Source organism: Pantherophis guttatus, chromosome 3 (genome assembly GCF_059756535.1).
Source record: "Pantherophis guttatus breed Tessera chromosome 3, ASM5975653v1, whole genome shotgun sequence".
NCBI lineage: Eukaryota > Metazoa > Chordata > Lepidosauria > Squamata > Colubridae > Pantherophis > Pantherophis guttatus.
This window is the reverse complement of record NC_142065.1, coordinates 47,065,107-47,088,259: the sequence shown is the minus strand read 5'-3', so window position 1 is coordinate 47,088,259 and position 23,153 is coordinate 47,065,107. Positions and strand designations below refer to the sequence as shown.

Genomic DNA, 23,153 nt, shown 5'->3' with positions numbered 1-23,153 from the left:
AACAAATTTGATACAATTACGGAGGCTGAGAAATTAATTAAATATCTCTTGAATTTAGAATGTGATATTAAAAAAATTGTATAGTAAAATGAAATCCTAGAATAGAAATGAAAGTGAGATTCATGGGAAAAGGGCTTCTTAATCAGAGATTTTGACTTCAGTGTTTTTAATAAACAAATTAGAATATTGACTGATTTTAATTGAGGGACTAAATGGGCCACTATTGAAAGCACGAGTTCTTTTTCTTACAGAAGGAGAAAAATTATATATGAATTCATAAATCTCTAATTGCTTTGACTGCTTCTTTTCATTCAGCAGGACAGCTGGCAGTGTATCAAATGCAAGAAGTTCAATTCTCCCATTAAACGGTATTGCTTCCGCTGCTGGGCCTTAAGAAAAGACTGGTTCTCTGATTGTCCCAAGCTAATACAATCACTGTCTACATCCAATATTGCTTCAATGCACGGTGAAGAAGACCTGAAAGGCATAGATGTCCCAGATTGCCGAAGGACAATATCTGCTCCAATTGTACGGCCTAAAGACTTGTGCAGTTCAGTGGTCAAGCCCAACCTGTCCTCTAAAAGCTCTATGGATTCTTTGGATCTAGCCCTGGGATGTAAAGACAAAGAAACTTCTCTGCGGTTTGTTAAGTGCACAGAAAAAGAAGTGCAGCCTCTTGAAAATAGCAAAGAATTACTGAAGCCTTGTCTTGTGTGCCTGAAGAGGCCGCGGAATGGGAATATTGTCCATGGAAGGACAGCTCACTTGGTAGCCTGTTTCACATGTGCAAAACGATTGAAGAAAGGACGATCAGTTTGCCCAGTCTGTAAAAAACAGATTCAGATGGTGATTAAGACATTCATAACATAGCTGCGTGATTTGTTTGGATGCTATAGACATTTGATATTCAGCTGTTATAAGACAATTCTGCAGGCTATGAGTGTGCTGTTGAAGGAAAGTAAATAATATATTCTATTCTGAACTTGCAAAAAGAAGAATTTATTTCTCACCATTAAATATAACACAAAAACATTATATCTACTATGAATCTACCGTATTTCTCAGCCATTTCAATTTTGGAAGACAGCCGGAATAAATTGGAATTTTAAAAGTTACGTTTATTATCACAATCAAATCTTGTTCATGCTTAGACCATGTGTTAACTGTAAGTTAAGTAATACGTGTGTAATGCCAGATGCCAACTGTAAAATCCACAAGTCTTATTGCTGAATGTTGCCAATATGTTTTTTTCTTATCATTTCTAAAGCACATAATTAGTATTTCTTTGGATTTTTTTGCACTGTCCTTGTAAGTAAACAAGAAATTTGTGGATATGTGAAAAAGCTATATAGGTGACAGGTTTGCATCCTATTATAAATTATAGATATATATCAGTTCAAGCCCTTATTTGAACATTGCTCTTTACAAAATCTCTGTTCAGGAGATTTGTCCACATACCGTCTGATGTTCCTATAATATTAACTTCAGTAGAAGAACATTCTACATTAAAACTGTGAAAGTTGACGCTCACTGAAACAACGTTGTATATAGTGGCAGTGGACTGTAAGTTTGAAAATAGCACAGTATTTCTCCATAGAGAAATGCATTTTTTCCTCTCTATGCTCACATGGAAACTTTAAAAAGTTGTGCAATTTATTCTTTCTGACTACCTTAAGACAAATGTATATTAAGTTGCTTTTTGCTGCTTCCGTGTTCCAAGCCCTTTTTTGTTGGAAGACAGTGATACCGGTGACTTTGATCTTGGGAAGTAAACATTTTTTCCATTAACTCTTAACTTTCCATTCACTCTTACTATATGCCTTTGCTACATATTTTGTCAAGGTGCTCAACTGGTGAATTTGGTAGAATTGGATATGATCTCATAGACCAGGGATGGCTAACCTTTTTGCCATCATGTGCCAAAAGTAGGGGGGAGTATGGGGGGGGGGTTGTGCACATGCGTGCCCACACCCATAATTCAATGCCCTCCGTGCCCCACACCCATGCATGTGTGCATGACCTCCCCACTCCCCCCACTTTTGACACACAACAGCAAAAAGGTTACCAGTGGGCCCAGTAGGCCCATTTTTCATTTTTCAGAGGCTTCCTTGGAGCCTGGGGAAGGCAAAAACGTCCCCCCCCCCAAGAGACCAGAAATGGCCCATTTCCCACTTCAGGTGGGCCTGGAAGGCCCGAAAATCAGTGGCCAGCTCACACATGTGTGCTGGAGCTGAGCTAGGCCAACGCTCGCGTGCCTACAGATATGGCTCCACATGCCATCTATGGCATGCCGTAGGTTCGTCATCACGGTCATAGGCCCATCTTTGAAATAAAGTTGTCATTTAAGAAATGTCCTTACTGTATGCACAATAAAATATCTAAAAATTTACTGGAGCTGCTTCTTATTTCATAATAGTCAAAGTTCTTTTAAAACAGGTTGACAACTTGCATGTTAAACCTTTTAAAATAATTGGGAGCATTCCTTCAATGCCAGATGATAAGGGTAGGACATTATATCCAGAAGAGATGTAATAAAAAAAAATCAGTTCTCCTTTCCTATATTGTTTCTACATCCTTATTTAACATCTTGGATTTTACTGGCAGAGTTCATAAAATGACATAGGGAAGCATGTGTAAACACTACGTGCTACGGAGAGAAAATTCAACGATATTTTCAGAACTGTGTGAATTCTTTCTATGTTGAACAGCTGCTATTTAAGAAGATTATAGGCTGGGAATAGACTTTTTTGTCAATGATTTTGTAGTGTTAGGTGTGTGGTGTGTACATATTTTAGCAGCATTAATACATGTAGTTATATATAACATGAAATGCTACCCCCTCAATCTGATTTGTAATGTGACACTTAGAAGGGTATGGTCATCTGAACGTTTTCATCTCAATTTCAAAACAATTTCTGAGTTGCAGATGGAGGATAACTTACAAGGTAAGCTAATTAGTGTGCAGCAAACCTTTGTAGCTAGAATTGTTAAATAACTTAATAATGCAGCCAGAGAGGCAGTCTCAGCAAATATTGTTTCCCACTAAAGGGGATTCTGAAAACTTTAAAGAGCGATCAGTTGCTCCAACTGTGTGCCATAATTTATTATCTTCAAACAGCACCATATTTAAGCTTGAAGTGGAATAATTGGACTTTTTGCTGTGCCACTGTCATTGGTAGCTGCTTTATCACCACCTATGAAATAGTCAGTTGTCTAGTGGTAGTCTTAGAAGTTGGTAACTACATCACAAAGCTGGCAACCGAAAGAATAAGGTGTTGGAGATGGAAACCGAAAGGTATTGGAGATAGAAATCTTTCTATCTCTGTGTACGATACAGTACCATGAGAGTTGCATTATAACTTGGAAAAGCCACATCCTCTTTCAGTTCTGAAGTTAATACAGTAGACTGATTAAGTTCATAAACTGATTAAAAACAAACTATATGACAAGCTGCTTCTAGCAAAAAGAGATAAAAAAACAATTTAAAAACTAGTTGTTAATATAAGCATTTGATGAGTAGAGATAATAAAGCAAATATTTATTTTTTTAATAAACCTGCAAAAGCTTGGTGGTGTTTCTTTGATAGAAGGTTCACAACTATGCAGAACAAAATTTGCATTTTTCTCTGTCCTCAGATTATATTACTAAATTGGGCAAACACTGCCTTCAAATTGCAAACTAACCATTTGCAGAAATGAAGATTTCAATAATAATACAGTATGGCTTATAATACAGTCTTATTCTAGAAAAATATAGGTACTAACCATAAATGTGTCTTTTATTACTATTATTTTTTTTGTAATTTTTATTTTATTTTATACACAAACATACATTTAATACATCGTCCCTTCCCTGCGACATCGGCGTTTTCTCCGTGACTACTTCTTTTTTTGTTCATTTTCACCAAATCTATTACAACATTTCTCCAAAAGTACACTATTCTAATTATACCATTTTCTTACATAGCTATTAATTTACTTGTCTATATTTCTTTTCTAACCAGTGGTAAAATTGTTCCCACATCTTAAAAGTATTCTGAATCCTCTCTTCAATCATCAAAGTTAATCTATTCATTTCTGCACAGCCTAAATTTTTTTTAATTATTTCTCCTTCCAAGGGTATTTTCTCTGCTTTCCAATTTTGTACAAAAACAATCCTTGCAGCTGTTATTACATGAATAATCAAATAAGTATTTTCCTTGCTAGTTTTCTCTGATAGGATATCCAGTAAGAACAGCTCTGGTTTTAAATCAGTACGTTGCTGTGTCATTTCTTCCAACCATGTCTTAATTTTATTCCAATAGTTTTTAGCTTCCGGGCATGATCACCACATATGATAATAAGATCCTGGTAGCTGGTGACATTTCCAACATTTAGCTGATTTAGCTTTTAAACATTTTTGCCAGTTTCTCATCTGTCTTCTATTATTTTTGAAATAAGATTTTAGTCTGATCTATGCTTGGTTTTGGGTTCAGGAAATAATTTTAAAGAATTTGGATTAGTTTTGTTTTAACTGCAGTAAATGGGCTATTAACATCATCACTCATTTTGGTGGATATCTTCAAGTACCTGAATCAGTGTGCTTCTACAGAAAGTCTGCAGACTGAATATGCTGATTTCAACAATACTCTGCTGAAGTTGGTAAGACTATTTGTGAGGATAGTTGCATTTATACAAAATTTATATCCATCTCCCAATAAGGTGTATCAATATACCAATCTTTTTGCTGAATATATTTCTAGGAGAAATATTTTTTTGTCTTTCTGACCAGGTTTTAAAAATAAATACTGTTAGCATTTATGAGCACTGTAACAGAATGGTTTTATCCATTGAAATTGATGTGATGTTTTCTTGACATGTTAATAAATAATATAAGCTTGTAGTAATTCATTAATTCAATTATTTTTCTATTAAAGTGGAACCAGATATAATATTTAAAAAAGACTTTTAAACCCTAGTAAGGACTTAGTCAAAGTGTAAAAGGAATTTGCTAAAAAGAAATTTTCAGCTGTTTGGGAAATTCATGGGAATGAGCTTTTTAATATATATTGCCTTTTTAATAGCAAAATTATTACAGGCCAACAAATACAACACAGAGATTCAGATTTCTGATTTCACCAAAAGTTGTAATGGTTTCTTGGATTAAATCTTTAAATTGAGAACTTTTTTGAATAAAGTTCAAAAACTTATTTTAATTTCTGTAATTTTGACGCAGAAATAATTTCCATGATTTAGCTTCAATTCTCCCTTTATCTATCATCTCTAAGTATAAAAGGAAAATTTCATAGAAACTCTTATTTCCTAAAAAAAAGTTTGCTGCCAGCGTTTACAACTAGATGGCAGCAACTTCATTCAAGATATAATCACATGAAATATACATTAAGCTAGGAATCATGAATTCAGTAATATGAATATTTGTATGATAGTCCTGTGAGGATATCTAAAATTGTAGTGTGTATCTCAAGTTTCTGCTAAACCCTTCCCAAATGGCTTTATTAGGATTAAACTAATCAACAGTTAGAATTTTATATCTATCCAATGAAAATTGGTAAGCAATACTTCAAATTTAAGAGAGCTTTCAGCTTCTTGAATTTGAATTTATGGAACAGTCCAATTAAAATGTTGCTTTATGATGTGGGTGTACATATCTATGCAGAAAGGTAAAATATTCCATTATTTTAAAGGAATATTTTAAAATTGTTAGATAGCCAGTTTGATGTAATGGTTAAAAGTACCAGGCTGAAATTCAGGAGATTTAAGTTCTAGCCCTGCCTTGGGAATGAAACCAGTTGGGTGACTTTGGGCCAGTCATTTTCTCCAAACCCTAGGAATGAGGCAATGGTTAACCTTTTCTGAAAACATTGCAAAAAAAACTACATGGATTTGTCCTGCCAGTTGTCAGGAATTAAGACTGACTCAAAGGCACAAACAGTAATTTGAAAATTATGTTGCTTAATATTAAAATATACCCATCCACTTCAAAGGCTATGCTTAATCAGGAAATACTAGTTTATGTGGAAGCAATGGGCAGCAATGATAGGTTAATGACAGAAGATTATTCTGATTTTATGTAGTTTCCGATGGGCTCTAAACGGAGAGAAGGGAATGGGAAAAAATGATCCAGTGGATGCCTGTTGTGAAAAAGAACCATATTCAGGCTTTCCTGAAGGCCTCTGCAGCCGATAACAGAGCTCCGGATCGATCTGGAGCTCTGTTATTGGCTAGAGAGGCCATCAGGATCAGCTATAGAGGCCTTCGGGAAAACCTTGCTGGCTGCAGCAAAAGAAATGGGCCAAGGTGTGTGGGGCCTGGCTGCAACTATCCGAAGGTAAGTAGTAGGGCAGCTCCACCCCCCATCCCCACCCTAGCTTAATTTTTACCTGTGCACCCTGGAGTGGGCGGGGTCTTAATTAGGGCTTATTTCGGGGGGTAGGGCTTATTGGGCGTAAAAATCAAGGTAGGACTTACTTTCTGAGTAGATTGTATTTTCGGGGAAACACGGTATTAGCAAAGGAATCTAATGATTACAATATTGTAAGGTTATTTAAATACTGCATATGGTTGAAAAAATGCAATGTACTGCATTTCTTGGAGATGAAGATGCAGAAATGATGTAAAAATGTTGAGACTCTAGAAAGTGTGCAGAGAACAACAAAATGATTAGGGGATTGGAGGCTAAAACAAAGTGGTTGCTGGAATTGAGTATGTCTAGTTTGATGAAAAGAAGGACTAGGGGTGACATGATAGCAGTGTTCTGGTATCTCAGGGGCTGCCACAAAGAAGAGGGAGTCAAGCTATTCTCCAAAGCACCTGAGGGCAGGACAAGAAGCAATGGGTGGACATTAATCAAGGAGAGAAGCAACCTAGAACTAAGGAGAAATTTCCTGACAGAACAATTAATCAGTGGAACAACTTGCCTCCAGAAGTTGTGAATGCTCCAACACTGGAAGTTTTTAAGAAGAGATTGGACAACCATTTGTCTGAAATGGTATAGGGTTTCCTGCCTGAGCAGAGATTGTTTGTTAGTTCACTTTATTTACTTCATTGCATCTCGTACAACGAAATTAAATGCCATCTTCAGTGTACATCATACATAAGAAAACTATAAAATTTGACAACCATTTGTCTGAAATGTATAGGGTTTCCTGCCTAAGCAGGGGTTGGACTTGAAGACCTCCAAGGTCACTTCCAACTCTGTTTATTCTGTTTTGTTTTGTTTTGTTTTGTTTTGTTTTGTTTTGTTTTGTTTTGTTTTGTCCTGTCCTGTCCTGTCCTGTCCTGTCCTATGCTATGCTATGCTATGCTATGCTATGCTATGCTATGCTATGCTATGCTATGCTATGCTATGCTATGCTATGCTCCTACTTGTGGAAAAGTTGCTATGTTTTTTAGCATAGGGAAAAAACAATTAAAGCAGAAATGTGTGTAAAGGCAATGCATAATGTTCAGAACATGGATAGTGAGAGGCTTCTTGTGTGTGCATCCAGAATAGATGGGTCAGGATTATCCTATCATTCAACTTGATGGAGATTTACGACAGATGGAAGAATTTATTACATCGTTATAGGTTTCTCCACTACAACCTGTAGTGATAGTTGCCAACTTGGGCAGCTTTCAAAGACAGATTTATATAAAGTTAAGTCCACCAGTGGCTAGTAATCATGACAGCTATATTTCACCTGAGGTATCTGAAGAAGAATGCCTCTTTATACTGTGTTTTTAACAAAAAACAAAACAAAAAACTGCAGGCAAAAGACTGTGATGCCTTCGATTTCTTTTATATTACTATGGCCTTGCCTCCACCACTTTCCAGCAATAAGGCAAAAGGAATCTTAAAGAGTTTGATTCGCTATAGTTGGTTGTTGAGCAGTTTGGTAGCTGCTATTGTTCTTCAGATACCTTTGGTTATGAAGATATTGCAAAGGTAAAACATTTCTTGGCAGAGACTCCCCAGTTGTAGACGTTGATGAAGTAGCAAAGCTGCTGTCATGTTAGCAAATCAACATTCTTACCATTCTATCTGGACATGTTAATGTGGTTCGTGCTATTTGTTTAACTGAGGAAACAAGTTTGAGTATATTATGTTTGATCTTTCATATTCTTGTATTGATACTATGTGTTGCCCTGGCATCAAATAAAAGGAATGTTGGTATAAACATGTTTTCAATATTTTCTTGAGTTTGTCTGCATTACTTTCTACAGGGAACAGTTGAACTAGGCTCAAAACCACAATTTCAAAATGGTTCCCATCTATTTCCATGGACTGAAACTCCTTACCAGGTTTCCAGTTATATTCTCATAACAGTCTTCTCCCCATATAGTTTTCTCCCCACCCGCCCCAACATCTCACTAGATTAGTGTTTCTTTAGCAATGTTAAGATGTGTGGACTTCAACTCCCAGAATTCCCCAGACACAGGAGCAGGCATATTTTTGTGTAATAAGAGCGCATCATTGGTTTTGCCAGATGCTCAGAAGGCTTGAGCTGTTGTTTTTTTTAACCTATTCCTGGGTGAATTGCAACCATCTGTCCCTGAATTTCCTTGTAGATTTAACAAGTCTCTCTTTTTCAAATAGAAGTGAACTTATTAGAGTGTGATGAAACTGTTTACCTCTACATGTGGCTCCTTGACATTTTGAGATCTTGCCAAATGCTTTCCAATTCTCTGGCTTATTTGCTTTGCATTGTAGCAGTCAATTCTCTGCATAGCTCCACTCAATAATTTACTGTGTTTCAGTGTGCTGTTATTATACCTAATAAGGTATAGAACTTTAATATTATCTTTAAAAGCCCAGCTATAGGAATGGTGATTCTGTAGCCTTGCAGTTATTGATGAATCAAATCCCAGTATTAAGTTATTAGACTAAGATTAGCAACATCTGGAGGGTGTCGATTAAAATTGTGGATTCTGCTCATGTATTATTTTAATGATTCAGAAAGGTACATGCCGATTACCATTTAAGTCCTTGTTGACATTTTCTGTTGGCAAGTAAAAGACAAATTCATAACATTTGAAACAAAAATAATAGCGGCATGAAATACTAGCCATGATTTATTAGAGAATCAAGGAAATCTAGCTATTTTATATAGAAGATGAAAGATTGCATTTTCCTACACAGAAGAAAAAATGCAATATTTTTTATCTTTAAAGGCAATATTTACTACTGGTATGTGCATTTCAGTTGAAAGGGAGAGTGAAGTCTGTTAAATTCAATATTCACACTTGAAGGTCAGCAAGCTATAATGGTTAAAAGGTTGGACTAGATCTGGGGAGACATAAGTTCAAGTTCACTCTCTGGCATAGAATCCTTTCAGTGACTAACTTTGGGACAGTTCTTTTTTCAATTTATCTCATTGCTTTTGTAGAAATAAAATTAAAGAAGATACTCATGAAAGCTATCTTGTTGAAAAGGCAGGATGTCAATTCTTCGACTGCCATATAAACTCATGGAGAAGCACATCTGTGGATAAGCCAATCCACAAATTTCTAACCAAAATTCTGTGAAAAATCTGCCTCAGTTGACTTATCCATGGGTAATCCATGGATTATCCATTTTTATGGTATTTTTCATGGTATTTGGGTTAAAAATGTGAGGATTATCTAATCCATGAATAAGCATATACTTGACTATATATGGGATATATGGGTACTTTAAAATATTAAAATATTTAATATTTAATATTAATATTAAAATATTACTGCATATACTTGTGGATAAGCCTATCTATGAATACGTCAAACCCCATTTGCAGGTGTATTTCAATTCCTAAAATTGCCTTATTTGTGAGTATAATCAGTATTTATGTAGAGGTTCTCAGTCATCCAGGTCATGGTTGTCCCAAAGGTGCTTTTTCAGGAGGCAACTGGACTTTCTTGCTTTTTCTTTGAAGACATTTCGCGTCTCATCCAAGAACCTTCTTCAGTACTAACAGGATAGTGGGGAATGGAAGGATTTATATTCCTTGCAGACAGCTGGATCATTTGCATTTTTTAGAGGGTCGTTGAAACACTTGGAGGTTTATCTGTGTCCTCAGGGCCACCTGAGTAGTGCTCCTGGTTCCTGTAGCCTCCTGAAAAAGTCTAGTTGCCTCCTGAAAAAGCACCTTTGGGACAATCAGTATTTTATTTCTATAGTGGTATGGATCTAAGTTTGTAATATTGCTTCCTGTGCAAATGGATCAGCTTTAAGGCTGAGCAGCTGCACTTCACTGCAAAATTTCCTATCCATTCAAGAGCTGTTTACCAATTGTACATTTTGAGTTGTGGTTCGATCCCAAGGGATTAGAAAGCTATTGGGGTTGTGTGAAAGAGCACATTGCATTAGTATAATTTGGAGTGACTCATTCTAGACATTTCCATTTGGAAGAAACTGCAAATACGGCAGTGGGAATGAGTTTTGTGATAAAAATCTTTGAGAAATGAGTTTGTTTGAACAATGCATGCTCTTGACGTTTTACCATGTTTCATTTTATTTCGTGCTTTCTTGCTGTCAGCTATACTGATGGCTTTGTGATTAATGTTGATGCAATATCTCCTGTGTTTCCATGGCTTCCAGTGTCACCAGAATACCTCTTTAAACTAAAATGATAAATCTCACATGTTGTCTAGCTGACTCTGGAAATTTGTATAAATGTTATAGTATAAAAGATCTGTTTTACTTAATGAAATGGTTGAATAGTCCCCAAATATTATAAACAGCCACTTATGACCAGGGCGGAGTATAGTAGCAACAACAACATTCAAAACAACAGAAATACTCCAAAAGAACGTCATTATATGAATATTGTAGTTGCTATGCAAAAAAATAATTATGGGAAACTATCTCTAGAACAGTGTTTCTTAAAATGAGGTCCTAGAATTTCTGAGGGGTTTCCCCAAACCTTCTATGATTGTCAGAATAAAAATAATTTGCCAGCCTATGTTGAGAAATAATGCAGTATTAAAATTCCATCCCAACAAAAAATGAGAAATGGCACCAAATGCAATCAATTTAAATTTTTTATACAGTAAACGTCAATAAATGTAACCTGAATGAACCAAAACTCTTTTTTAGTTTTCTCCATACTTTTTAAAAGTGGGAAGAGATGCTGTGTGTGAGAGAGAAAAAAGAAACACTGCTATAGAACTAACTTTCCTGTTGCATATTTGTTCTTGCTAGTCCAAAAACAAGAGATGGATGCAATTCTCAATGTAAGATAAGATAGATAATAAGATAAGAGATAAGATATGACAACCTTTATTGTCATTTTTTTCTATGAACACCTTGGCACACATTAAAAATGAATTTCTGTTGCCTGTTCTCAAAAGAAAGTATACAGTATATCTACCCATACACATACATAACACACATATACACATGCTATATACATACATATATATACCTACACCCATACACACACACACACACACACACACACACACACACTAATCACTGTCCATTTTGAATACATAAAGGAAAGAGGGAACTTGAGAGTTCACAAGGTTGATACTATATAGAACAAAACTGTGACTGAATCTAGACGTTCTGTTTTGGATACCACAAAGCCACGTCATGAAGAGGATGTGTAGAGTCCCAGACAATACTGTGGACCCTGCTTAAACACCACTTACTGTATATGCTATGTCCTGGATAGAAGGAAGTGAACTACCAATAATCTTTTCTGCCCTCCTCACCACTCTCTGCACTGCCTTCCTCTCTGAAGCAGTAATGCTTCCAAACCAGACAGTAATGCAATATGACAGGATGCTCTCGATTGTCCCTCTATAGAAAGTGGTAAGGACAGAGGAAGGAAGATGTACTTTTCTCATGTGATGAAGCAAATGCAAGTGCTGCTGTGCCCGTTTCACCAGTGTCTCACAGTTGAGCAACAAAGCTAGTCTACGCCTTAGCTGCACACCCAGAAACGTGATGCTGCCAATCACGTACACAGGTGAATCATTAATACACATATTTTGTGTATTAATCATTAATACATATATTTGGTGTAAAACCAAATATAAATACTTAGTATAGAGTTTGCTAGCTAATATCTAGACTCCTTCCCTTCAGGGCCACACTGTTTTAATTTGCATATTCCCATTTTGTGAAACTAATTGCCTTCTACAGTAAGTAGAAGGTAATTAATTGTGAGTCAATCCTAAAAAATCACAATTACTCTGTTGTCACAGGTGCATTTCAATAGGGCCAAAAAATGTTGAGGCTCAAATGAAATTTAGGAAGCGGTACTTTTTACTGGGTCAGATAATTATGGGAGCTGTAAGCCAGCAAAATATGGAAATTCACTAGTTCTTTCCATCTGCATTTACTAACAGATGTAGAATCTGTATTCCCATTGGAAATCTGCATTTTCAATTTTCTCCATCCCCATCTGTGTTTACCAACATCAGCTTCTCGTTTCAGAGGGGAATTATGCTTATACCAAGGATTAAACTCATGCCATTCCGCACACAAAATTCATGTCTCACATTTGGGCAATGATCTTTGACTCCGGAATAAAAAAATGCAAATCTTGCTCTATTTCAGTTTTGGTTCTCAGAAATAAATATATTGGCATTCATTGTGACCAGTGTTAACGCAGACTTAGGTACAGTAGGGTGCTTTTTGTGCTAGAACAAATAATATGTAGTATCTGATGTGTATTTTTTCAAAATCTGTATATGCAAACAAAATCCAATAGATCTTTTTAATATTCAGAGATTGCTGTAAAGACCAATTCTTAGCCTGATATTTTAGAAAGTGATTTGTTCCTTTGCCACAGACGAGTGAGTCAAGCTTCTGCCTGTGGAAGCCTTGGTAGCAGATTGACGTGTGTAGCCAGCCTGTGCCTTGCCTTCCCCCAGACGTGCATATTTAATGCTGCAGTTTGAGAGTCACATGCAGTCTGCTAATGTCTTTGTAAGCCCCCAGCAAACTCAACTTTTTAATGTAACAATATGGGAGAACTATTAAAAACACAAGAAGATATATTAATGTATTTAACTGTACATCAAAAATTATGAACTTGGCCCCTGCCTGATCGTTGGGCTTGGTCCTACTATATTTTTCACTTTCAACCAGAAAAGGCTGTATACCACTTCTTTGCAGAATTCATGAATGGGGCTGTTGTGCTGGCAGGTTTACAAAGTTTGACTTTCCTCAAAGGACCTCAGGATCACAGTTCCTTTTCTCATGATTCCAGCTAAGTACTGTGAGTTAAGGACGACTTCATCATCCCTTAGTGAATTTGGTTCTCTAGTCCTATTCTGACACTTTAATCTTTATATAGTCATAGACAAAAGGCAGTGTTAACATGCCTACTCAAGTTCGGGTTGATTGTACATCTGCAAAGTGTTCCACTTGATAGGTAAGATGAAGATAAAGATGAAAGAAATTGGAGAGGAAGCTATTGGTTTCTGTTTCAACTGGTATAAGCATGTAAAAGCATAGGGATTATCAGGTACTTTGTCTCCCAGAAGTCCCAATTATGTGGATGCCTGCAATAATTACCATGATTACATGAGTTAGGTAAAGATGTGTTTAAACAAAATGCCAAGTAATTACAGCTGTTTATTTTTAATTTAAATTAGCGTTATTAATATCATTAATAGGGTAATTAATTTAAAAATGAAATTAATGTCAGTAGAGTTATTAGAATAATTACTTGACTGATGAAATGATTGAATTCATGTTAATTTTATTCTGATTCTGAACTCTCATATGATGCTATTCTCCAAGGTCTTGAACTGGAGTATTTATCCAGAAAAACAAGTCTATTTATCTCTTATTTACCAGAACTGAATAGGCTATTCATTCTGCTTCTCACCTGATTGGCCTAAAATTTTTGGAAGAGTCCACACAATAAAAAATGCAACAAATATGAGTACTCAGAATATTACAGGGTTTTTCAGTTATATATATATATAACTGAATAGATATATATATATATATATATGCCTCTCTATAGTTATCCTGGTAGCGATACAGAAATTATTTGCTAGTGCTTTTCCTCAGGATGCTATTTTAAAAATATTGTCTGTCTTCACTAGGGTCTTAGTAAGTACTAACCAGGTTCAATCTGTTTTAACTTTTTGAAATCCATCAAAATTGTGTAGGTGCCTTTGTCTAGCTAGACATAGTATAAACCAACCTTTCGGACCTCAGGGACCACTAAATTCATAATTTTAAATCCCATGGACCACTAATATGATCTGCCTAATGACCAGCTGGGTGGGCGTGGCTAGGTCATCATGTGACTGGGTGGGTGTGGTCAACTCAATGTCACTTGCGTCGAGGGGTGCCTCGCCAGCCTCTACTCACCCTTCCCCTCCCACCCACTCATTGCCTGCCTGCCTGGGCTCCTTAGGGCCCCAACAGGAAGCAGTTGTTGGAGCTAAGCAGCCACCATGAGAAAGAGTGGCAAAACAGCTGGCTCAGTTCAAATTGGATCTGGCCAAGAAGGAGGCTCAGCAGAAGCACCTTACTGAGGACTACGAGCATAGGCTTTTCAAGCAGAGGGAAGATCTGTGGGAGTGCAGGGCCAGGTACCTGCAGGCTCAGCGGGCTGAGATGGTCAGCCAGTTCCAGGCCATGATACAGTCCCACTCTGGCTCTTTGCCACCAGCGGCGCTTCCCTCCAGCCTTTGTCCAAAGCCCCATACCAGGAGGCTGAAGCAGACCCTGAGTTACAATTTCTGCCCCCCTCCAACCCACACAAAAAGACCCCGAATGGGGAGACTCTCTGCAGCAACACAAATGTTCATTGCACGTATCTGGCCCAGGGGCCGTAGTTTGAGGACCCCTGATTTAGTGCAATATACAAAATGCAAATAATTTTTTTGGTAGACCACCAAAATTTTCTTGCAGACCACCAGTGGTCCACGGACCACCAGTTGGTGACCGCTGGTATAGACCATGAAGCACCAATTGTTCTGCAAGCTTTCTAGATACATCTAGGGATGTGGTACCTTATAATTAAAGTAAAAATTCACATTTCCATTTCAGTTCAGAGATGGGATGCTACTGGTTCGCTATCTCCCGAACCGGATGTTAATTTTCTGAGCAGTTCAGAGAACCACTTGTTGGAAGAAATCTTTTTCCACTTTACAGGGCTAATCCTGCAAGGGAGGCAGGAAGGAAACATTCTGGTATGCCTGTATTTCTAGCCTAATCCTTATCTTAATTGCCCTGCTGCTTTAAGTGTTTTCAGAAACTGCCTCTGGGTTAAGCTTGTTACATTGTAAGCCTTACGCCCAGACTTTCTGTCTGTAGACTGAGCTTCTCCGGAGTTACCTCCCTCCCTAGAGTTTTTTGTAGTTCTTTTATTCCTGGGGCTTGACTTTCTTAAAGATTATTAAAGGGTTGTTTTAAGCTTTTTGGAGTATAGTATACTTCCAACACGGCTGGAACAGCTATTTACAGAAGGGTTGGCGTAAGAAATGGCTGAGAGGCAAGATGCAAGCTTGGCATTCTGTCTGATTTTTTTACTGCTTTTCTGGGGGCATGTGATCTTTCCTTAAATCTGGATGATTACATAAGTATATCTTGTGAGGTGAGTGAGACCAGCTGGTATCTTTAAGTGGTGCAAATGGATCCAATGATTGCTTCTCCTGAGTGGGAAACTGTGCTTTGTCAGTTTACTGAGCACAGGAGTCTCTTGTCTATGGGGATTCTTCAGCCATCCAGGTCATGGTTGTCCCAAAGGTGCTTTTTTCAAGAGGCAACTGGACTGTCTTGGTTTCCAGAAAGTCCAGTTGCCTCTTGAAAAAGCACCTTTGGGACAGGAGTCTCTTGCATTGCTTCAGAGTGGGCAAGGCACATGATTGCTCACTGATAATAAGTGGATCCTCCTTCCAATTTGTTTTAGTTTTCTCTCATGATAATATGGCATAGTAACATGGCATCAATTGTAGAAAGTTAGCACCCACCCCTCTCTTAGAAGAATGAAATATTTTGAGAAATATTAAAAAGGAAGAATATATTTCCCTGAATGAAAAATGGAGAAACATGTTTTCTTAGAGGGAGAAAGCAGCCCCCACCTTCCTTAATAGCCCACAGAAGATGTCAGCACTTAAGAGATAAAGAGATAGATACAGTGGTGGGTTCCTCCCAGTTCGGCCCGGTTCCACAAAACCGGTAGTGGTGATGATATGACGTCACCGAACCGGTTCTGCTTAAGTGACCTCACTGCTAAAGGGTTTCACTTTATGAGCAAGAGTAACTTGGCTGCTGATAGTGATCCTTGTATTTTAACTATTTTAATTCCTCAATGTGCTCTGGCAACCTGCCTGATTTGTAACTCTGGGTTGCAGGTATTGCTGAGGAAAAGGAAAGTATTCAGACAAAATGGTTTAGGTTTCCATGATGGCTGTGACTCATTGATCTTCAGTGTATATTCCCCCATTTCTAATCTAATGACTGGTATTTAGGGCAGCTTTTTGCAAGCAAAGAAGCTTTTTGTATTTTTGTACAGGTAATCCTTGATTTACAACAGTTTATTTAGTGACCATTCAAAGTTACAAGGGCACTGAAAAAAGTGACTTATGACCATTTTTCACACTTATGATTATTGCAGCATCCCCATGATCATGAGAGGGCAGGCGAAGCGAAGCACCCCTCGACATAAGTGACATCGAGTTGGCCATGTCCACCCAGCCATGCCCACCCAGCCAGTCATTAGGGCAGAGAACCAATTGTTAAAAAATTTGCAGCCCACCTGCACTGTTTCAGTATATATTCATAAAGTATCCTACAAAATTACTCTACAGAAATCCCTACAATTGAAAACACACTTTCAACAATTACCTTTTAATGTAAGGCTCTGTATGTTTTTAATGAATCTATTTTAAATTCGCTGGCCCTACTTTAAGTCTTTCAGTGACGAAAGATAAATTGATCGTGATGAAATTGTAATGAGGAATGAAGGTGTAAAGTTGGAATTTTTCTGTGCTGCCGGATTTCACAATATCCCCGGTGGGCCTTTTGCATATGGATATTTCTTTTTCTATGTGGAAAGACAAAAGAAATCAACCTTATTCAGCTTATGCTCTCCAAACGTACAGAAATAGCAGCTTCCAAAATTCCCACTGGCTATGGTAATTTAGCCTTTTGGAAGATAGCGTAACCCATGGTGCAAGGCTTTTATAGAAATTTGAGGATGACAGTCCATCATTCTTTTCCCATAAGGTTTTGTAGTTATAACTGTAATTAGTATGTTGGTAGACTTACCTCTGTCTTATTAGGAAGTTTTATTCATCTTGGTGGATCTGCTGGGATTTACCACTCTGGGTGTACTCAGATTAAATATTTACTAATTTGTTTCTTCTTGCCTTTGCCTGTTTCTTTTAATTAAAAATTAAGCAGAGATATTAGAACAGCTTTAGAATATCCTTTAAAACTAAAAAAACCCACTAACTTTTTAGATATTTATTATCAATAAATCAATTTGATATGCAAATGCTAAGAAATGAGAGGAATAAATATTAGATGTTCCTATATTGTGTAGACAATGAGAGGGTTTTAACATCTACAGCAAAAATCCAATGAACCTTAATCTACAAACGATACATCAAAAATTAATGTTTAGAATGAATTGGACTCCATTAAATTTGTATAGAAAAGAGCTGTCATAAACAGCATTTTGTTGTAAAAGTAATAAGGATAAAGCTACTTTAAAACATACGTTTCTACAGTTTTGGGTAGTAAATTATATAAATATGATTGTGTGACTGTTAGAAGAAATATTCTTCTGGGTTCAGCTCCAAGTGGGGAAAAAGTCACTGGAAACACGGAGACTGCTTGGAAAGATGGTTTAATGGTGGACAGAATCACATGGTTTGAGTTCCTGAACAGAAAAGGGCGGAGATGCTGAGCGTGCCTTGGTTTTATGCCCTCTCTGGCTTTGAACTTCCTGGGGCCCAGGAAGAGTATCCTGATTGGTTGTCAGACTCTCAGAGGTTGGGGGTCTTAGCTAGCCTTGCTGACTGATGTAATCTTTCCAGGTGCCATGTGGTGAGTTTCTGTTGCTAGATGGGTCCTATTGTGTTAGTTTCTGTTGCTAGATGGGTCCTATTGTGTTAGTTTCTGTTGCTAGATGAGTCCTATTGTGTTGCAGATGATGGTCCATTGACAAAGATGGGAGGGAATTGAGTTTCTGCCTCTGGCCCATTGACAAAGGGGGGGGGGCAAGAAGGTGGGAGCTGCTTCGTCTTTAAAACATGCTTCTCCATTTCTCATCCAGGGGAACATAATATTCTGCCTTTTAAATATTTCCTAAAATATTTCATTCTTCTAGGAAAGGGGTGGGTGCTAATTTCCTACATGACAAAAAGTAAAATTTTCAGAGGAGAATATTCTTTTAAACTGTATACCTTAGTATACAGTTTACTGTTTGGTGGCCCAGGGAAGGGGGAAACAGGGGAAACAGGTCACGTGGGTGGTGGGCTGGTGCACACGTGCATGCATGCGCAGCTTGACTTGTACAAGTTGAGCTGCATGCGCATGTGTGCATGCTGGCCCACTGCTTACCTGGCCCAGTTGCAAATAGGCTGCAGCCCGGAGGTTGGGGAGCCCTGCCTTAATACATGGGATTTGACAACTGGACAATATCCTGTAAATGGATTCTCTGTGCCCTTATTATGGCCAAAAGACTAATATTGCAGCATTGTATAGATAAATGTATGACCCCATTTATTCAATGGTTCTGATTGCAGTCACCATTTCTGGGTGGGTTGTCTGTAGATTCAGTCTTGTATGGATAAGTATAATGAAATGTGGGACTCATTGACAAATTCCTTGGGTGTCTAATAACAGTCAAATAAGTATTCAATTCAATTCAATTAATTCAATAAAAAGTTAGATAAATGTATTAGAAATATATAGGGACTTGAATAATAATTACATTAGATAAGGATACACAGAATTGAAACTGTTTACTGTTATAATGCTATACTATATTTTTTCTTTGTTGTGTTTTGTTCACTCTTTTGCAAAAGCACTTTTTATGTATCCTTTTTTCTTCCTTCTCTTGGATAATGTACTTTATGAATCTTCCTCATTATTTGTTCAATGTATCTTTGTGTTTTGCTCTTTCTCTTTTTTTATTATTAATTAAAAAGCAATAAAATTACATTTAAAAAATAAAGATTGAGTGTATGGGCATTGTGTTTTACTAGAGGACTTTTTAAAAACCACTTTCTTACCACAGTTCTGGTGGGGTGAACCCGAAATATGAACTAACGTGATCAGTTTCTGCAGCTGGGAAATCATAGAGGGGGCTTACAATAGAGATTTTCCTGAGAATATTGAGTCTTAACCAGATAAACAGAAATCCAAATCAATGATTTATAACATTGATTTGTGGAGAACCTCTCCACAAATCTGGAGAGGTTCTGGCTAATTTGCAAACTATACTAGTCTTATTGTGATCAATGTGTTATATGTCTTGTGACTATCTAGCCTTTAGAGTTGGGAGAAACAATTCAGTGTGCAGCTATTTGTGTTCAATTGGCCTTTCAGAAGCTCCATCTGTTTATCTAAAACAGTGTTTCTCAATCTTGGTAGCTTGAAGATGGGTGGACTTCAACTCCCAGAATCCCCTAGCCAGCACTGCAGTGTTGAGAAACACTGATGTAAAATAAATGGTTCTTTTTCTTGGAGTAGGGAAAATTCTGCACTCTTCTCCATTGATTTATTCAGTGGGCTTTTAAGCTTCAGCTGGGCTTTTCCCAAAAGTTCAAGGCAGAATGCAATCTGCTGAAAACTATTCATCATAAATGTGGTAAAGCAAGAAAAGATTAGCTGTTTTAGTCAATATTTTTCCTTGGTTTACTTTACCCCTTCAAGCAGTTTATTAGATGGCTTTCAGCCATAGAGTATTTAGAAATTTCTGAAAATTCAAAGTGGGAGGGAAACCTGTAACTGAGTTTGTAATAATCTTGCTAAATAGATAGGAATAACAGAAAAACAGACTGTTATTCTGAATAACAGGACCTTGGAGGTGTTCCAGTCCAATCTTCTGTTCAGGCAGGAAACCCTTTACCATTTCAAACAAATGATTGTCCAATCTTTTCTTAAAAGCTTCCAATGTTGGAACATCCACAACTTCTGGAGGCAAGTCATTCGACTGATTGTTTTAACTGTCAGGGAATTTCTCCTTAGTTCTAGGTTGCTCTTTTCCTTGATTAGTTTCCATCCATTGCTTCTTGTCTTGCCTTCAAGTGCTTTGGAGAATAGCTTGACTCCCTCTTCTTTGTGGCAGCCCCTGAGATATTGGAACACTGCTAGCCCTACTCAATTCCAGCAGCCGTTCTTCATATGTTTTAGCCTCCAGTCCCCTAACAGTCTTTGTTGCTCTTCTCTGCACTCTTTCTAGAGTCTCAACATTTTTTTTTACCAAAACTGGCAACCAAAACCGGATGCAATATTCGGGAATTATGAATTACGTTTCAAGAGCTTTAGGAATACATAGAAGATTCCTAGCATGTAGCAAAGACCGATCCATTTAAATCAATGCATCTTTCTTCATTCTCTCCTAATGTTTTAGTCCTGCAGAATTCACTAGTACATTATTTTGCTTTCTTACCTTTTCCTATTATTTTGATAACATGTGGCCTGATGAGGTCTGGACATTTTAAACAGTTTTTCTTAGGAATGAAGGCTAATATGTGTCCCAGGATAATGATGTGAGATCAAATTTGGGTTGGTCACTGGGATCAGAGATTTACTCTTCCGAGCTTTCAAACTCATGCTGGAGCCCATCTTCAGGGAACTTCTCTCTACTAGAATATGTGCTTTGGGCTGTTTTGTGAGTCGTGTTTATGTGGTTTATTTCTTAACCTTAAAAACTTGCCAGCAAGCCTATATGTGGTTAGTCACAATACCAAATTATCTGTAGATTTGTGAATCTTTGAAAATTTGGGGTGTTATTTATTCCTATATAAACCATGAGCTAAACCAAATAACTAAACTAAGTTATACCAGCAAATAAAAATTCAGACCTTTTTCTGCTCACCTACTCCATATAGCCAGTAGGTGGCAGTGTTTCTTCAAATTCAGATTATTACCTTGACACTATTACCATAACAACTAAAAACTTCTCCCAGAGCCACTCAGCTGAATCAATAGCACACCCTGGGAGGAATGCTGTTGATCATCAACAAGACATTTGGAATTCTGAGCGCAAACCATTTCCTCATTCAGAAAGCACATCTTATGTTTTCTTGAAGTCTTCCTTTATAGTGAAGTTTGCAACCCAATCCTTATGCTACTTCACTGGGAATATATCCATTTAAATTAGGTTTATTTTTCAGTGGCTGTCCTTAGTCTTTTATAGTATTGCACATCAGGACCTCTGAATTATGTGTCCTTATTGTATCAGTAATATTAGAGATTCTCCAGATCTGTGAACAAGAGTTTTGTAATTTAAGACATATATCTTACAAGAGATTTTCCATATTATTTGTGTGTGTATAGGATGGAATGGAGTAGCCTTCTCCCCTTGATTATTTTCTGTTTTGTGCACTTCAGCTCCCAGAATTCCCCACTAGACTGAAAGTAGAATCAGTACATTTGAAGAGTTCCCATATTGAGGAAGACTGATCCAGAAATTTGAAGTCACACGTCCCCATTGCATCTTCCAACAGAACAATAAAGCAACAAAATCAATGAGCTTGGAAAGTACTAGTTTTCAATGGGAGTGGATTCTTTTACCATCAAATCTCAGAAGCTTCCTTGCACTTGTCTTAAGATCTTGTCCATTTCCCAAAATGCTATAGTGGGAATTCTGCCTGCCTTTACCTAGACCAGTGATGGCTAACCTTTTTGCCATCGCGTGCCAGGAGAGGGGGGGACGGGGGAGGGTCGCGCACGTGCCCACGCGCAAGTGTGCGCAACCCCCTCCCCCTCCCCCCCGCTCCTGGCACATGATGGCCTGATAGGTCCGTTTTTCTTTCTTACCTGGTTCCAGATCCTCTCTGTGTATCTGGGAACGGCGAAAACAGCCTTTCCCACTCCCTTGGAGGCCCTACGGAGGCTGAAAAAGCCCATTTCCCAACTCCCAGTGGGACAGGAAGTGACATTTTTTGCTGTCCCCAGCCTCCAGAACCTCTCTAGGAGTCTGTAGGAGCCTCTCTAGGAGTCTGTAGGAGCCTCTCTAGGAGTCTCTGGAGGCTGGGGACAGGAAAAAAACATCACTTCCTGTCCCACCGGGAGTGGGGAAATGGGCCCTTTGAGCCTCCATAGGGCCTCCAAGGAAGTGGGAAAAGGCTGTTTTCGCCGTTCCCAGATACACAGAGAGGATCTGGAGCCAGGTAAGAAAAAAAAAACGGGCCTTCCCACCCCCACCCCCAGGCCCTCCAGAGGCAGGAAACAGCCTGTTTCCCTACTTCTGGTGGTCCAAGAAGGCCCGAAAATCAGCTGGCTGGCGCGCGCATGTGCCCCAGAGCTGAGCTGGCGTGCCCACTAATATGGCTCCACGTGCCACCTGTGGCATGCGTGCCATAGGTTCGCCATCACGGACCTAGACATAAATTAAGTCGAAACATACTAAACTTTGCTTTCTTTGGCAATCTACATAACATGCTGAATCATGATTAGCCATTGTCCCTGGGTATGCAGCCTAGATTAAGTCCAGATCAAACAAACCACATTATGACTTAATGCCATGTGTGAATTCAGCTACAGATTGCTGAGTTTCTGCTCAAGACCTTGGCTGTTTTTTGTTTTTTTTTAAATTTGATTTATATGCCGCCCTTCTCCGAAGACTCAGGGCGGCTTACAATGTGCTCAGCAATAGCCTTCATCCTTTTGTATATTTATACAAAGTCAGCTTATTGCCCCCACAAACTGGGTCCTCATTTCACCTACCTTAGAAAGGATGGAAGGCTGAGTCAACCTTGAGCTTTCCTTCCTTTATATTGCTGGGCTGCCATCTCCAGCCTTTCTTTAGGTGACTCCTGCGGACTCTTCAAAGAGTGTCAGTAGAATATACTCAAAAAAGTCAGAATGGTGACCACGTCAATACTATCAGAGCTGTGCCAAAAACCAACCAACCAACCAACCAACCAACCAGCCAACCAACCAACCAACCAACCAACCAGGTGAAGCTTTGGTCTCTCCATTGCAATCATCATCTTACATTTTTTTGACCATACCGTCTGGTCACTCCAGCTTTTCTCTTG

At 38.1% G+C, this 23,153-nt stretch overlaps 1 protein-coding gene and 1 long non-coding RNA gene across 5 annotated transcripts in view; one reads left to right on the top strand and one right to left on the bottom strand.

Annotated features, from left to right (window-relative positions):
• MDM4 (MDM4 regulator of p53) overlaps positions 1 to 2,389 on the top strand; it is a 30,868-nt gene extending 28,479 nt beyond the window's left edge. For 2 of the 4 annotated variants that reach the window (XM_060689778.2, XM_060689776.2), the window contains exon 11: positions 316 to 2,389. In XM_060689778.2, the coding sequence (XP_060545761.2) occupies positions 316 to 870 (555 nt within the window). In that variant the 3' untranslated portion in view covers positions 871 to 2,389. The remainder of the gene's footprint in view (positions 1 to 315) is intronic. The other 2 variants (XM_087889466.1, XM_060689777.2) reach the window with 1 other exon arrangement.
• Positions 2,390 to 16,775: 14,386 nt separating this feature from the next.
• LOC117664387 (uncharacterized) lies at positions 16,776 to 22,888 on the bottom strand. The gene is made up of 3 exons (XR_009621267.2): positions 22,840 to 22,888; positions 17,203 to 17,315; positions 16,776 to 16,978 (listed from the first exon to the last, which is right to left on the bottom strand). It is a non-coding gene; the product is annotated as an uncharacterized LOC117664387 (long non-coding RNA).
• Between the last annotated feature and the right edge of the window lie 265 nt (positions 22,889 to 23,153).